General features: G+C 39.9%; 1 protein-coding gene across 1 annotated transcript in view; it reads left to right on the plus strand.

Moving 5' to 3' along the window:
• The window catches only part of dnah2 (dynein, axonemal, heavy chain 2), a 163408-nt gene that overhangs the window by 81558 nt on the left and 65501 nt on the right, over nucleotides 1–16349 (plus strand). Inside the window, exons 29-42 of the mRNA XM_016454789.1 lie at nucleotides 1489–1669; nucleotides 2134–2272; nucleotides 2764–2981; nucleotides 3135–3236; nucleotides 3317–3442; nucleotides 3527–3637; nucleotides 4653–4841; nucleotides 4939–5042; nucleotides 7456–7645; nucleotides 7737–7917; nucleotides 8478–8605; nucleotides 11624–11776; nucleotides 12479–12604; nucleotides 14483–14701. Coding sequence (XP_016310275.1) covers nucleotides 1489–1669; nucleotides 2134–2272; nucleotides 2764–2981; nucleotides 3135–3236; nucleotides 3317–3442; nucleotides 3527–3637; nucleotides 4653–4841; nucleotides 4939–5042; nucleotides 7456–7645; nucleotides 7737–7917; nucleotides 8478–8605; nucleotides 11624–11776; nucleotides 12479–12604; nucleotides 14483–14701 — 2167 coding nt within the window. The remainder of the gene's footprint in view (nucleotides 1–1488; nucleotides 1670–2133; nucleotides 2273–2763; nucleotides 2982–3134; nucleotides 3237–3316; nucleotides 3443–3526; nucleotides 3638–4652; nucleotides 4842–4938; nucleotides 5043–7455; nucleotides 7646–7736; nucleotides 7918–8477; nucleotides 8606–11623; nucleotides 11777–12478; nucleotides 12605–14482; nucleotides 14702–16349) is intronic.

Genomic DNA, 16349 nt, shown 5'->3' on the forward strand with positions numbered 1-16349 from the left:
GAGTAGGCTACCAAATTGAGCTTTCTGTCACGACTTCATCAGCAAATGCACGCAAAGCACGTCGGAATGACAGTCTTGAGGAGTATCCACGTAAACGAGTATTGTTTCCGATCCGCACTTTACCGGTGCGGTTTCTTCAACCCCTAATACTGCTCGGTCCCATCGCCGTATCGGCTCAAATGCATAGGCAATTGCACTTATTATGGACTTAACAGTGCTTTCAATGTAATCTTCCTCCATTTCAAAACAAGCGTGTGTTCAAAATGTAAAGAAATGCTTCTATTACTTCACTGGCCATCGGAGCGAACCAACCCGTGACGTCACACGCGGTGGTACTGCAAGATGGCGGCGCCCTTGCTCTAAAAGCTATAACAAAACAACCTTTTTTCTTTAAAATGGTTACATTAATCATGTTTGTTATATATTTTTTAATCAAAGTGGAAATCACTTTACTAAATAATGTAAACTTGACTGACTGCTTCATTTCCACTTTAAATTGCATGAACACATTTCATTACACCAAATACACCAAATAATGTTCTTTTTAGAAACATCATATGACCCCTTTAAAATAACCTTGTCGGTTAACGGTTAATAATCGGTTAACGAGCGTCGGTTGTCGGTTAGGAAAAATAACCGAAATGAACATCCCTACCTGTTACAAATCCTGTCCATGGACTTCCGTCCGATTGTCACCAGAGGTCACTCGTCCATCATATTGACTCTCTCACTAGACAGACTGTTACACGTCACCATGGACTACATTTCCCATCATCCATTGCACACAGCTGTAACTAATCAGTGCAATGGATGATGGGAAATGTAGTCCATGGTGACGTGTAACAGTCTGTGTAGTGAGAGAGTCAATATGATGGACGAGTGACCTCTGGTGGCGATCGGACAGAAGTCCATGAGCAGGATTTGTAACATATGTAACAGTCTGTGTAGTGAGAGAGTCAATATGATGGACGAGTGACCTCAGATAGATAGATCACACTACCTCAGATAGATAGATACTCTGCTAAAAAAACATCTGTTTGGTTTTGATTATCATGTCTATTGTGCTGAAATCATGCGTTTTAAAATATATTAGTTTAAACTTCTGATAGACGGTTTTCTGAGCGCACACATTCGAAGCACGCGCACAGAAAGCATCTGTCACATGGCATGTGAGTACTAAACTAAGTTCTCTTTCATGTCTTATTGCGCTTAAACTGTAACTGTCAAGTTACAAAAACAGCGAGTTTCTGCTTCCACTCAAATTAGGAATTTTCAAAATGGCATAATAAACGATTTTGTTGGATTTTTTTTTGTTTAGATTTTTAGCTGTTTTAGCTTATTTTAAAATCGTTTTTAGCATTTTTCAGCATTGGAAGTGTTATGAGGCCCCCTAGTGGGTCCCGGCCCACTGGTTAAGAACCACTGGTCTATGAGATGTTTTTACAAATGTATCTTCTAAACTGTGTGCGTGTTTGTGTGTGTGCTCAGGGGAACAGATGAAGTGTTCCAGGCTCTGGAGGATAACCAGGTTACACTCTCTGTAATGAAAGCATCTCGTTTCGTCAAAGCATTTGAAAAGGAAGTTGATCACTGGGAACGTAGTCTGTCTCTGGTGCTGGAAGTCATCGAAATGATCCTCACTGTACAAAGACAGTGGATGTATCTAGAGGTACGCACACACAGCAATTCCTACAGTTTTATACAGCACATTACTCATCCAAATGCTTCTCTTATGCTTTAAAAGTCTGTGGTTACATTATCCAGGCATATGCTGTACACAACACACTCCTGACCTTCCTCACACCCTGCTCGTTCTTAATAAACACCAGTCACAATCCACTGTGCTAGATCACAGTGGAGTCCGCTCTCTACATGTGATGCACAAACTCACTGTAAAAGATTAGAGTCTCACAGACACACACATAGCGGAGTTCAGAGTCACGCATCTGTTCTCTCGTAGCTGATGAGGAGAGTAAACAGTGGCTGTCAGCCTGGATTTCCTGTGTGTATGAGTGTTTGTAAACACACCTGTGATGGCTCCAACCAAGCACCAAACAGTTTTATCTTCCCTTCTGTGCGATTCTTCATTTTGGTCATCCGCTACCACATCCTTTGATTTTTTTCTTTGTTTAGAATATCTTTTTGGCAGATGACATACGTAAGCAGTTGGTTCGTGAGACGGCTGAATTTGATGACGTCAACTCCAGTTGGAAGATCATCATGGACCGACTCGACAAGGACAAAAATGCTCTCAGAGGAACACACCATCCAGGTAATGAAAGGTGGTTCTGGAATTCACCACCCTCAGCGACTGTAAAAAGCCTTTACTGGAGCAGGTCAGTTCACTTGGCAGAATTCTTGGCAACACCCTGGACAGATGGATGAAACGTGTCCAGGTTACATTTCACCTGAAAAAAAAAATCTATTTTGCATTAAAAACTGAGGTCTGTTAACTATTACGATATTTTTGCATTGCAGAATTATTTTAATGACAATTAAGCACAAACATAATTCATTCAGTCATTTCACTTTTTTTTTTTTGGCAACTTTTATCATTCTCAGTGGTGATTCTCATTACTGTACTACAGGGACTTTTTTGTTAGTCAAACTCTTTTACCGAAAATATTTACTTGAAGTACCCTCTGAGATTGAGATGATATATAAGCAGTTCTACTGTAAAAAAAAAAGAAAAGTATTACACTTTTGAATAGGAAGACAGAAAAATGTCAATAAAAGACATATCCTTTTTTTCTGTTGTTTCAGGTCTTCTAGAGAAGCTCTCAGAAATGAACACTAAGTTAGAGGAGATTCAGAAGTCTCTGGACATGTACCTGGAGACCAAACGGCAAATCTTTCCTCGGTTTTACTTTCTGTCTAACGATGACCTTCTGGAGATCCTGGGCCAGTCACGCAACCCTGAAGCTGTGCAGCCACACCTCAAGAAGTGCTTTGACAACATCAAAAGTCTCCGCATCAACAAAGTACATATGCACCAAAATCTTATACTGAATGATTTTATGTCATGTTATTTATATATATATATATATATATATATATATATATATATGTTTTTTTGGAAATGTATAGGGTTAAGCTTGAGCATTAGTTTAAATGTTCTGTTTGTGTATATGTAGGTTGGGATCAATAACAACAAGTCGGAGGCAAGTGGGATGTTCTCAGCTGATGGGGAGTTTGTTGACTTCACTCATCCTGTTCTTCTGGAGGGGCCAGTGGAGGTGTGTTTCGAACATAAAGTCCACCACAGTCTTTGTTGACAAATGCACTATCCATTGAGCTTTTCATCTTTTATGTGTAGGCATGGTTGTGTGATGTCGAGCGAACCATGCGTTGGACTCTAAAGGACTGTCTGAAGAACTGCTCGATGGCTCTCAAGAAGATGCCAGGGAAGAGGGGCAAATGGGTACGAGACTGGCCTGGACAGGTGAGTGTGTGTATGTCTATATGCCTTTCAGTATCTGTGTGAATGCAGTAATTCCACTTCAAAGTTCTTCGCTTGTCTTAACAGATGTTGATCACAGCCAGTCAAATACAGTGGACCACAGACGTCACCAGAGCACTCATGACCAGCAAAGAGAGAGCAGATAAGGCTGCTCTTAAATCACTAAAAAAGAAACAGGTGAGAGGAACTTGGCAGTTACAGATTTGGGACAGTGATCTAAAGGTCACCAGTTTAAACACCAAAAAGGGCAATTTATGAATTATGTTGAATTGTGCTGCCGTTGTCCTCCTGGGAAAAATAGTTAGGCACAGTAAAGGTTTGTTGAGTCCAACAATTACCTTTTTGTCCCACCAGTGACAGATGGAAAAGTGTTAGAAAATTCTATTTCTTTTTATTTTCACTTAAAAATTTGTTACATTGGATGTGGTGTGAACAGTCTTTATTTTCGCTAATAACTGCATCTAGACAGAATCTGCAGATTTTTCCCCATTTTCTGTGTCGATCTAGGTAGAAATAGGTGGGATTCTGTGGAATGGATTACAACATGGCATTAAATGAAGCTGAGAGTACTACACTCTTGTTAGTAGCTGAAAGCAAAATAAAATTAGCCCAAATATTTAATTAACAACCATGTTAGCAGTGGGGGATTTGTAGAATTTTAGGAATGACAGGTGTTCTGATTCTGCAGAAATCTGCAGAGCTCTCTGTGGAGTTCTGCGAGCACTGATTCAATGCGAGTCTGTTAATAACTTGTGGATGAACTCCACATACACTGCTGACTTCACTCAAACCCTTTATTGAAAATGCGTTATTCATTTCATGTGCATTTGTACTTGGAGCACAGGATGCACTAGATACACAAGTTAATTAAGGACGGCAGCTCAAATGAATTTAATCCAATCACATCTTATAAGCCAAAGCCAGTGAGACACTGAGAATGGCTCAGGCCTGTCTCTGTGCCTTTGAGAGTTGAGATTTAGTCTCAGAGCATAGCTTCTAGGGCTTTAGGAAGGTGGGGATTTTTTTGTTGTTAATTCACATTTACATTACACGTCTCAGCTGATGTTTACTGACTATGTTTGGAGTAACTATGGTTAGGTTTGATCTGGAACCCCTGATCCATAAAATTAGTTTGCGTTGTGTCTGAGTGTGTCTGTCTTCTAATAATCAGTGTTTGCATTGTGTTACCCAGGTGTCCATGCTCAGTCAGTACTCTGAAGCCATACGAGGGAACTTATCAAAGATTCTACGCTTGAAGATCGTCGCCCTGGTCACCGTTGAGGTCCACGCCCGTGATGTCATCAGCAAACTGGCCAAAGCAGGCTGTTGTGATGTCAGTGCCTTTGACTGGCTGTGCCAACTTCGCCTGTACTGGGACAAGGTTAGGGGGGAGATAAGATAGTGGGATGGAGAAAACATATAGAATAGGGAGAAGGTGATCGCCACAAGCCTCTAAATGTCTCTGTCTGTGTGTGTAGGATGTGGACGACTGCATCATCAAACAGACTAATACCCACTTCCGTTATGGCTACGAGTACCTAGGCAACTCTGGTCGTCTGGTCATCACCCCCCTCACAGACAGGTAACAGATCAATCAATGACCAATGTATTTGAAGGGGGTTTAAATGCGTAGATCCTAAAACAAAGAGGTTTTTTTGGTCATATAAAAAACCTTTGGATGCATGAATTATTACTTAAATAACAAACACAACAAATACTGTTTTGTATTACTTCATAAAAAATGCTATCTTTTTTCTGCCCAGAATGCTGTATTATATAGTAGTAGATATTCCAGAGGTGCATGAATTCTGAATGTTTTAAATGTCATAAATAATGAAAAATAAAAAATGTCATAAACATTTAAATGTCATGAATATAAAAAAAACATCAACATATAAAGAAGAAAGACCCCCATGGTGGTTTGAATGTAACATCAAACAGTCTAAAGTGTGGACACACTTTTTTCTTTTATTTTCTTTATTTTTTATTTTTTGTTTCAGCCCCACTTTATATTAAGTGGCCTTAACTACTATGTACTTGCATTTAAATTAATCATTTGGTACAGTGCACTTATTGTGTACATACAGTACATGTTTTTACATTGTATTAATATTTAAAAATGTAATTACATTTGTAATTATTTTCTGTAATTACATTTATAATTATACTCTTGAACCATCCCTTACACCTTAACCCACCCTTAAACCTACCCATACCACCAAACCTGTCCCTAACCTTACCCGTATCCCACATCAATAGTAGCATGTGTTGTCAAAAGTGTTTTGCAGTAAAATATATTATTCTAATTCTATTCTTTAAAAAAAATAAAAAATAAAATACTTGTCCCTTTTAGACTTACACTCTATTCATTTACTGCTCGTTTTCTTGCTTGCATATCATTGCTCTTTTGTTGATTTTGATTGCTTCCATTGTCCTCATTTGTAAGTCGCTTTGGATAAAAGCGTCTGCTAAATGACTAAATTTAAATGTACAATATGAACACAATAAGTACATTGTACTTATTTTTTTGATGTAAGTACATAGTAGTTAAGGCCACTCAGTGTAAAGTGGGAACTTCATTTCTTTCTTAATTTGCACATTTTAGAATAAAAAGTAAAGAATTAGGCGTATGATTATTATGTGGTGAGCAAAAATGAAGTGATTGAACAAATTAGAAATGTATATTTTATGTTCTTTAGAAATGAGCCACTCATAAATTACATCTCTAAAGATTCCCTCAATCATCTTTATGAAGGGCACTCCGGGACGCTTCCTCTATATGCCAGGCACTTTATTGTCTGCTTTAATTCACTTTCTGGTCCAACTCATCCATTTCAGATTTTTTTTTTTATGTTTTCCATTGGTATTGATACATCTTATGTTTGTCAAAAAATAAAAATTTGTCAGGCTTTTTAAGAATGAACCTTTAAATCAAAATGTCTGATGACCAGCTCCCCCAGTTCACCAGAGAACACACAGTAAAATCAGAGTGAAGCCTGTAGTGTTAGACTTACTCTGTATGTAGAAGTATTAAAACCACCAACAAATATAACCTTCAGCTGAGATATAATCACCTACACTCTCATATTATACCATAACTTTCAGATTGCTAGATATATCAATATCCTGTCCTGTGTGACAATCAACCCTAGCATTTGACTGATGCAATCAGCTGGTTTATAATGATCATTATGGGGACTCTGATGCCGTTATCTGACTTCAGCCATTATCCAAGTCATTATGAGGGAGAGACAGAGATCATGTCATTAACCTTATCAGTCAAGATCTTACCTCCCCATCAGCAGAGCACATCTGCACATAGAGGCAGAGAGAGAGGAGCTCCAGATGTCTCTTGTGTGATAATAGAACAAAAATGTGAAACATGAAATTATGCAGCAATTCCTGCTAGGAAGAGTCAGGAGTCAATGGCGGATTTCCTGTTGTGTGCCTTCAGAGGCCGCTGAAAATCAGCACAGAACGTGCCTCCAGTGGAATGAAAGGAAGGATCTAATCCGGGTTTATTATGTTGAGAGGGTGACATCTTAAGCCCACTCAAGGACATGGACAATGTTCTTAAGCCTGTCTGTCTGTCTCTTCTCCATGTGTGTATGTGCTTCAGGATGCATGTGATTTGAGCGAATGTCAGTTTGTGTGCCAGTGTGTCTATCTCTGTTTCTGTCCTAGCCCTAAGGATTGCTAAAACATTTTCATAGAAGTTAACAAAATTGTTACAAATCCTCCTGTAAGGGTAAAATGGTTTGGAAAGTCAATAAAACATGATGAAGTAGAAAGTGATAGATATGGTCTCTTCCATGCATGTCTATATTTTTGCCATAACTAGCCATGATTGTGACAGAATAATTTTGTCACTTCCTTAGCACTTTATTTCTGTAGTTTCTTGCATGCATTGCTTGTATGAATGTCTAACTGTCATAATGTATATATCAGTATATGTACTGTATGTATTACAGACAGTGTTCTTGTTTTCGGTGTAGGTGCTACATGACTCTTACCACAGCGCTGCATCTGCACCGGGGCGGTTCTCCCAAAGGCCCTGCTGGGACTGGGAAGACAGAGACGGTTAAAGATCTGGGTAAATCTTTGGGCATGTACGTGATTGTGGTCAACTGCTCAGAAGGCTTGGACTTCAAATCTATGGGCCGCATGTACTCTGGCCTGGCTCAGGTATGTATTAAACTACATCCATACAAACACTTAAACTCTAAGAACAATTAATGTATTGTTGTTGAATATGTGCATTTGTCTCTCTCTCCAGACAGGCGCATGGGGTTGTTTTGATGAGTTTAACCGTATAAACATTGAGGTGCTGTCCGTGGTCGCTCAGCAGATCCTATCCATCCTGTCTGCTCTGTCTGCGGGACTCAACAAATTCACCTTTGAGGGGAGAGAGATCAGCTTGGTCTGGTCTTGTGGGATCTTCATCACTATGAACCCAGGTACTCAATCTGCTTGTTGTTGTTCTAAGAGGAATGGTTAACTCAGAAAGTAAAATTCTGTTATTATTTACTCACCATTATGTTTTTCCATCACATCAACTTACTTTGTTTTGTGAAACACACATTTTTTTTTTCCTATATATTGAAAGTAAATGATGACTGAGGCTGCAAAGTTCCTAAATGACAAAAATGTAGCTTGAAAATAGACTCACATGTTATTTTCCAGGTTTTCTGAAGCCATATGATAGCTTTATGTGGAATAAACTGACATGGGTAAGGGTTAAGGTTAGTTGTTGATAATCTTCACCTATACAGTAACTTTAGCCGCTATTACTGGATCATTGTTTCTGATTCATTTACAAATCATTGAGACCGTTTTTGTAAACTGGATCAATAAATTGACTAGAAACAATTGCATAAATGATGACAGAATAAAAAATTTTGGGTGGTCTATGCCTTGAAATATCTTTATAGAGTTGGTAATATGTGTTTCAGTCTGTGTTTGTGGTTCTCATCGCCTCAGTTCCTGTTGTTTCTGCGTGTGTATGTTTCTTCTGTAGGCTACGCTGGCCGCACTGAGCTGCCTGATAATTTGAAGTCTATGTTTCGGCCGATCTCTATGGTAGTGCCAGATTCCACCCTTATAGCTGAGATCACGCTTTTTGCAGAGGGTTTCAATAACTGCAAGGTATGCATACAACTCTTCATATTCATAGTCTGAAAGTTCTTATATTCTTTAAGCTTTAAATGGTTTCACATGAATAACACCAACGATTTCAAACAAAAAATGGACACTTAAAGGATCACTTTTAAACCATTTAGAATTAGGTCTCATCTACTGACAACCTTGAGAGCAAAAGAGATACACCTTTTTCCCATTTTAAAGCCTAATACTTAATGGTGACGTGTCAATGCTAAAATACTTTTTTATTACAATTTATTACGATTTAATATAACTGTTTTATATTTTAATATATTTTAACATATCATTTATTCCTTTGATGGTAAAGCTGAATTCTCAGCATCATTACTCTAGTCTTCAGTGTCAGATGATCCTTCAAAAATCATTCTAATATGATAATTTGGTGCTGCTTGATATGTTTGTGGAAACCCTTTTTTCAGGATTCTTTGATGAATAGAAAGTTCAGAACAGCAATTGTTTAAAATATGGATTTTTTTGTAACAATGTTATTTTTGATCAATTAAATACATCCTTACTGAATGAAAGTATTACTTTCATTCAAAAAACTAAACAAAACAAAAAGGTACAGACCCCAAACCTTTGGATGGTAAAGGATGTATATTTTACACAATTCTAGAGGGGCTTCCAGGGTTTTGCAGTGCAGTTGCTATGATGTTCTGAATGGTTGCTAGGGCATCGCCAAATGGTTTCTCAGGTGCTCCAAGAGGTTGCTAGGTGGTTAATTACAGACATAATTAAAAAAAGCCCACACCAAGTCTTTATGATGCAGCCATTTTATTGTCCAAAGTATGCTTCACTTCGTGCAGTAATAGCACACCTCTCCTCAAAAAGCAGCAAGATTTGAGACATCATGCATGTCCGTACCACTAACACAACCAACTAATAATTTTTAATTGAGTAATTTTTTTCGAGTTCAGTGTATACGAATAGAAAACTATAGCTGAAGGAGGTGAGAGTGCTATGGGATATTAGATTCTATTGAAGATGGAGGAGATCAACACAGTTAGGCAAACACAGATGAACTGGCTCACACACACACTTACACACTCCAGGGGGCTGATCCTGCCATCGGATTACCTCCAACATGCAGCAGGCATGCCAATTGTGTGTTTACGCACGCATTTGCGCGAGAGACATCCGACCGACGCGTAATGCCAACCCCTTCAAACACACACTCCACAAACACACACCCCTGTGGTTGACCAAATCCCACAAGTTTCCACTGGCTGCTTCCCCTCTCTTCCCCCTGCCTGCACGCTCCAAACGGGAAGCCTCATTTGTTGATGCCGTACACAGGCCAGGCGGGCTGGCAGCGGCACTGGCATGGGGAATTGGACTCAGAATTATAAATAATGGACTTGAGATTAAGAGAGCTGGGAAGGGAACCAGCACCGGCCCCAGCCAAACACAGAATGTCAATGGCAGATTTGATTGTCCCGGCATACTCGGCCCTCATCCAGACGCCCCACTGCATAGTCAATACGGCAGAATCATCGCGTGCTTGCGAGAGAGAACTATTACCTTTGCAAATGAAAGGAAATGGACATATTAATGCTAGGCCATGGTAGAGAGAGAGAGCGGGAGAGTATTGCCCCGACGCACCGGAGTGTGCAGGTCTTGGTGTTATGAGCCATAACTGACAGCGAGATGACCGTCCCCTGCGAGTCCATAGTCTGCTCAGCCTAGCGTGACTCTGGCGCGTGTTTCTGTGTGTGCGTTAGTGTCTGTATAAGTAAGACTGTTAGTGGGCAGTGTGGAAACGGCGCTGACACGGTTACCCTGTCTCACACACACTGCTTCCTTCTGTTACATATTCACGGTATTCATGGGCACACACATGCCCTCACCTTTATGCTTCAGCAATTTTTTGCATTCTGTCACTCTCTCAATCACAGACATAAATTGCACCCATTGTGTTTGTCTGTCATTATTTTTCATTCAAAAACAATTGTGCTTTCAATTATTGTCTTTCCAATTATATTTCATGAATTATTGTTGACATGCAATTGCATTATGGGCATTTAACACATGTATTGAAGCAAATTTAGAGCTTCTCTGTCCTGGCAAAATCATGTTCAGATTTTTACTGGACCAGCCAACATTTATACTTTTTATTTTTCCCTATGCATTTTTACATTTGCCAGAAATATTTGTTTTACTACTTAATAGTTAAATAATAGTTAATATTTCAATAATTTAATAATGGTTCTCTGATGACAGCTAATGGTCACATGACATGCAGGTAAAGAAATAAAATATTTTCATGTTTTTTTAATAAGTAAGTTTATTTTTATTTGATTTGATTTTAAAATGATTTATTTTTGTTTTGTTTTTTCAATTAATTATTAGCTTTTCATCAACTCACAAACCCATACCAGTTACCTCAAAAAACTCCCAAAAACCCTTGCTGTAAAACAATGGCATACAATACAAAACATGCTGATTGTGGTTTTGTTGAGGTCTTGCAGTCTCTGACTTTTTCTGATTTCTTGGCTTCTGTTTCTTCGTAGATGAAAAAATGATGCAATAAAGGTTATTGAATTTGTTCGTTTACACCCCTCTCATTCCCTCTGATGCTTTTTCTCTACCTGTCTGCCTGACGTATTACTGTATTACTGTCAGATGTATTGCTGTATCTCTTTTCATGGTTTCTATTAGCTGTGGGAGTTCAAGGTCACATAATTCATTTTCTTATTCCCATAAGAAATTTCTTTAATGTTAATGTCAACAGGAACTGAAAACCTTTTAGACACTATTACTTTCTTACCGCATGTTTCTGGTCTTACTGTGAAACTTTTCACAATCAAACCGATTCTCAACAAACAAAATTAGCTCTCATCCTAATTTCTTTTTTCTTCCTTGTTTATTCATTTGCACTTTGAGAATATTAATGGGTTGTGAATGCAGTTTCATGCTATCTGTTCTCATTATATTCTAATTGTATTTTGTTCAAATAGACATTATATTACACTTTTAATCTCTGTCTCTTGCTCTCTCTCTCAGGTGCTGGCTAAGAAGGTCTTCACTCTGTATTCTTTGGCAGTACAGCAGTTGTCTAAACAGGACCACTATGACTTTGGCTTGAGGGCTCTCACCTCTCTGCTTCGCTATGCTGGAAAGAAACGCAGAGCTCGCCCTGACATTGTCGATGAAGAGGTGAGACACACAGACCTGCAGCATCCAATAAATCCAGAAACATTTCTCTCAGAGGCCTGTTTCACCTGAATACATCCCAGTGTTTACACAGTAAAACAGACAGTTTTTGTGTGTGTGTGTGTGTGTGTGTGTGTGTGTTTGTTCAGTGTGTGTGTGTGTGTGTGTGTGTGTGTGAAGAATGTGCTAATGATGACAGGGACATGTCACTAAAACGTGCTCCTTTCTGGCTTTTTTCAAAGTTTTTTATGAAAGGGGACAAAACCTTAAAAGGGAAGTTGAAAATAATGACTATGACTCATAAACTAATAATTATGACTCATAAACCTCATGTGTGCTTATCTCAGCACTCTCTGTCTCTCTCTCTCTCTCTCTCTCTCTCTCTCTCTCTCTCTCTCTCTTTTTACCTGAATATCATCACCCATGCAAAAGGTGCCCCATGTTTATTTAAAGGTTCACATACAGTATGTGTAAGGTACGCTTGTTAAAATAAATGTCATTCGGAAGCAGTAAGGCTACCGCTTTTGATAGCCGAAGAGCAAGAAGGGATTTCAGATGTATCTGAGGCTCGTTTTGCAGTTTCGCGCCCATAAATTAAGGTTGACATTTGGTCAAGTGAAGCTGGCCTGGCTTAGCTTTGAAGATGTACTCCTGCGCTGAGCTAATTTAACATAATATTTTTTTCTTCTTACCCTTTGACCTCAGATCCTGCTGATGTCTATGAAGGACATGAACATCGCTAAACTAACCTCCATCGATCTGCCACTGTTTAATGGGATCATCCAGGATCTTTTCCCTGCCGTGGAGACACCCACTATCGACTACGGAAAGGTAGCCTTTCCCACTGTGCATCTGGCCTCATAATGGACTCATAAAGCAACTGAAAGTCTCTGTGTATTTGTGTATGAATGTGTGCTATGACTAAAACCCCTAAAAGCATATTTTTGTGTGTTTTTGATTACACCCATCCTATTTTTTTCAGAGAACAGCTCTCACACATGCTCTCTCTCACTGAAACACCTTTCAAAAGATCCATTAAAGCCTGAGGATATTTTACTGCCCTGTCTGTACACAATTCACACAGTCCACTTCTTTAATACAGATAAAGGCCAATGCAAAGGTGTTAGGGGGAGCTTAGTGGATAAATATCCTGACAAGCACCGCAATGGTTGCTGTTTTAAAGCCAAGACTGGCTGTGAGCTGGAGAGTTATAGAGATCCCTGTTTAACTCTGTGCCTTTAAAGTGCAGTGTGTAATTTCTGTGCCAATAACTCTAACTCAAGAAGTCCACCTAGAAATGGCTTGCTTATAGTTTTCTCCACACTCCCTGCTTCCCAGTCTAGGTAGGTTTACTTGTATTAGCTGGTCTCCCATACTGGTCATCCTGGTCTGTTGGCTGGTTGTAGAGCAGTGGTTGACTCCAAGGCTTTCAGGGATTTCTCTTCAAGTACAAACTGTACTGTAACTGTAGGTAAGAAGTAGAGAATAATGGAAAGCCAAAACTTTTATGAGGTGTATTTGATATATATGATTCTCAAAATACTTGATAACCATCTTCAAGAACTTAAAAACTTGGCTAAACCTCTTACTAAACTACTGCCTTCTGTTGTTTTGACTGCTGTGATTAATGCATTGTCCAAATACACAGTTTACTTTGTAAAAAAAAAAAAAGGCAAAAGATTCTAAAAGTCACATGAATTATGGCGTGTTTAAACCTGTTCTGCTGAATACCGTGCACACGGTCTAAGAGAAATGTTCTTTCTGTGGAAGAGTTTATGGTGTTTGCAAAAAAGGTTTGGAGAAATAAGGCAGATGCCTCAATGTCTGCACAGCTGCTTCCTGCTTCTTCCGCAATCAAATGCGACAAGGACAAAATTGGAGGCAGAGTGTGACACACACACATAGACAAAAAGTAGTACTGTATTTCTCCCTTTCTGCCTCCACTCATGCACATCATACAGTGTTTTTATTGCTGTTTTATATTACCCATCCTGCGTCTTCATCTCCACCTTACTCCAGCACAAACGCCTCAGAGCCGTTCTCTTTATTCCTCCTCTCCATCTGTTTAACGAGTCGAAAGAGAACTTAGAGAGGGAGATTAAATTAACCTGAGAGTTTAGCATGGCTGCTTTAGTGCCCCTGGAGCAGTTCTGGTTGGTGCGACTTCACTCAGGGGTGCAGTATCAGCGGGTGTTTTTATTAAGATGGCGCCCACCTCTTGCCAGTTCATTTGTCTTTAGTGCTTCAGTGGGATTCACCTCCACCGAAGGGATGTTTTTTCCAACTTAGAAAGAGTTTATGCAATGTTATGAAGCAATTAGCACATATTTGGTTTAGGGCTGCACGATTAATCGCATGCAATATTTAACACGCATCTTGTCAGAAAGCCGGTTCTGTAATCAGCGGTAAATCTCCATCAGCTGCATGCTTTCACATTGAGCAGCATTAACTACACAGAGCCGTTGTTCACTGATGAGCAGCGCAAAAAATCGCGCGACTATGAACGTGGTTTAGCGCAGCTCGTCAGTGAACAACGGCTCTGTGTAGTTAATGCTGCTCAATGTGAAAGCATGCAGCTGATGGGAGATTTACCGCTGATTACAGAACCGGCTTTCTGACAAGATGCGTGTTAAATATTGCATGCGATTAATCGTGCAGCCCTAATTTGGTTATAAGAACTTACAAAATTTTCTTTCTATTTATCTCTAGCTGAAAGAAGCTATAGAGGCAGAACTTCGACAGAATGGTCTCCAGGTGACCCCCTTCACCGTGACCAAGGTAATTCAACTGTACGAGACCAAAAACTCCCGACACTCCTCGATGATCGTGGGGAAGACGGGCAGCGGAAAGACGGTCACATGGAGAACCCTTCAAAATGCGCTCAGCACCCTGCACCGCAAGGGAGAACCGGAATTCAACATCATACGTGTAAGACCTTCTCCTTTATCTCAACCTCTGTCTCTCCATCATTTCTCTGGATCAACAGCTTGCAGTCTTGTTTTTCATGTTGTCTAAAGGGCAACAGGTCAACGCAAGGTTCCTCAATAACACAGCCGCCCCGTTAGCTTTATCAAAATTAGTTGTTCTGTTTCATTCCTCCTGACCACCAGAGGCGATGCTTAAGCACTAGTGGATTATCACAGCGCCAGCTCGATAGGTCGAGATAATATACCAAAAAAGTCATGTGACGTAGGCTGAGCCTCAAGTATAATAGACACACTAGCTCAGCCCTCGGCCTCTTTCACTTTCTCGCTTGTCTGTGATAGGTCGTTCTTCGATCAATTTTCGCGCTGTCAAGTGCAGCTTACAAGAGCAGCTTACAAGAGCAGCGAATTATCGTCCTCGCAAGCTGTGACAGCGCGCTCTTAGGAGTTTTTGGTGAGTTTTTTTTTTTTTGCTTTATTGGATATATTGTTGATATATTGATAATGCTTGGTGCTTCTCGGTACTATCCGGTGGCTAGTGTTCCCGATCAATTTACTGACGGTTCCCCGCTGAGTTTGTAGAGTTTTTTGTTCTCTTACATAAAATTCTGTGAAACACTTTGTGCCGCTCGGTACTATCCGGTGGCTAGTGTTTTTCCCGTGTTGGTACATTGACTGTCCCCTGCTATTATCACTTTATTGGATTCTGTGAAACGCCTTGTGCTTCTCTGTGCTATCCGGAGGCTGTGTTTCGCCAGGCTTATATGTTGACGGTTCCCTGCTAACCTTATCTCTAAATAAGGATTTTGTGAAACACCAAGTGCTTCTTGGGACTATCCGGTGGCTAGTGTTTTTTCAACGGTGATAGATCAATTATTCCCTGCTATTTTCCAGGCAGTTTGGAATACGTTGTGCTTCTCAGTGCAATCTGACGGCCAGTTGTCAAGTGTGTATTTTTGTATCTCATTGCTTTTTCCCTGTTATTGCGGTGGCCATGGCTCACGGTTCTATTGCTACTGGATTCACAATAACATGTAAGCTGTGACCTAATACTCTTCTACCTGACGACGGCCACGATGTTTGTCCGTCCTGCTTGGGAATACAGCGCAGTGTTTCCCCTGCCATTATATTGGCCCGCCCCCCCAACGGCACCCCACGCCCCCCTTGAAGGTCAAGTTAATTTTATTTAATTATATTTTCTCTATAGCGCCAGATCACAACAGAAGTCATTTAAAGTTACCTTTCCTATAGAACAGGTATATACCTTGTTCTTTTATTAAGCAAACTAAATAGCCTTATGTTATTTATCTTATTTACACGACGGCATGTAATTTCGGTCTCTGGTCGCGCTCTCTGTATCACGCACAGCGGAGTTCCGCCTGATGCGCGCACACACACATACACACACACACACACACACACACACAAGTGAGCCCACTCCCACTAGTATTTGTAAATATTAAGCTGCAAAACGATTAATATTTAAATATGAATTCTGCTTGTCTCTGTGTTAATGAATGGTGCAGACGCGCGGTTTTGTGTAGTACTCGTACTGAAACGCTTGTGACGCTTCCTGTGATATTAACGTCTGCCGTCTCACGTCTGATGAGGACGTAAATACATGAACAACATCTCCAGAACTGCTCTGAGAG

Source organism: Sinocyclocheilus anshuiensis, unplaced genomic scaffold, assembly GCF_001515605.1.
Source record: "Sinocyclocheilus anshuiensis isolate Anshui unplaced genomic scaffold, SAMN03320099.WGS_v1.1 scaffold99, whole genome shotgun sequence".
Classification (NCBI taxonomy): Eukaryota; Metazoa; Chordata; class Actinopteri; order Cypriniformes; family Cyprinidae; genus Sinocyclocheilus; species Sinocyclocheilus anshuiensis.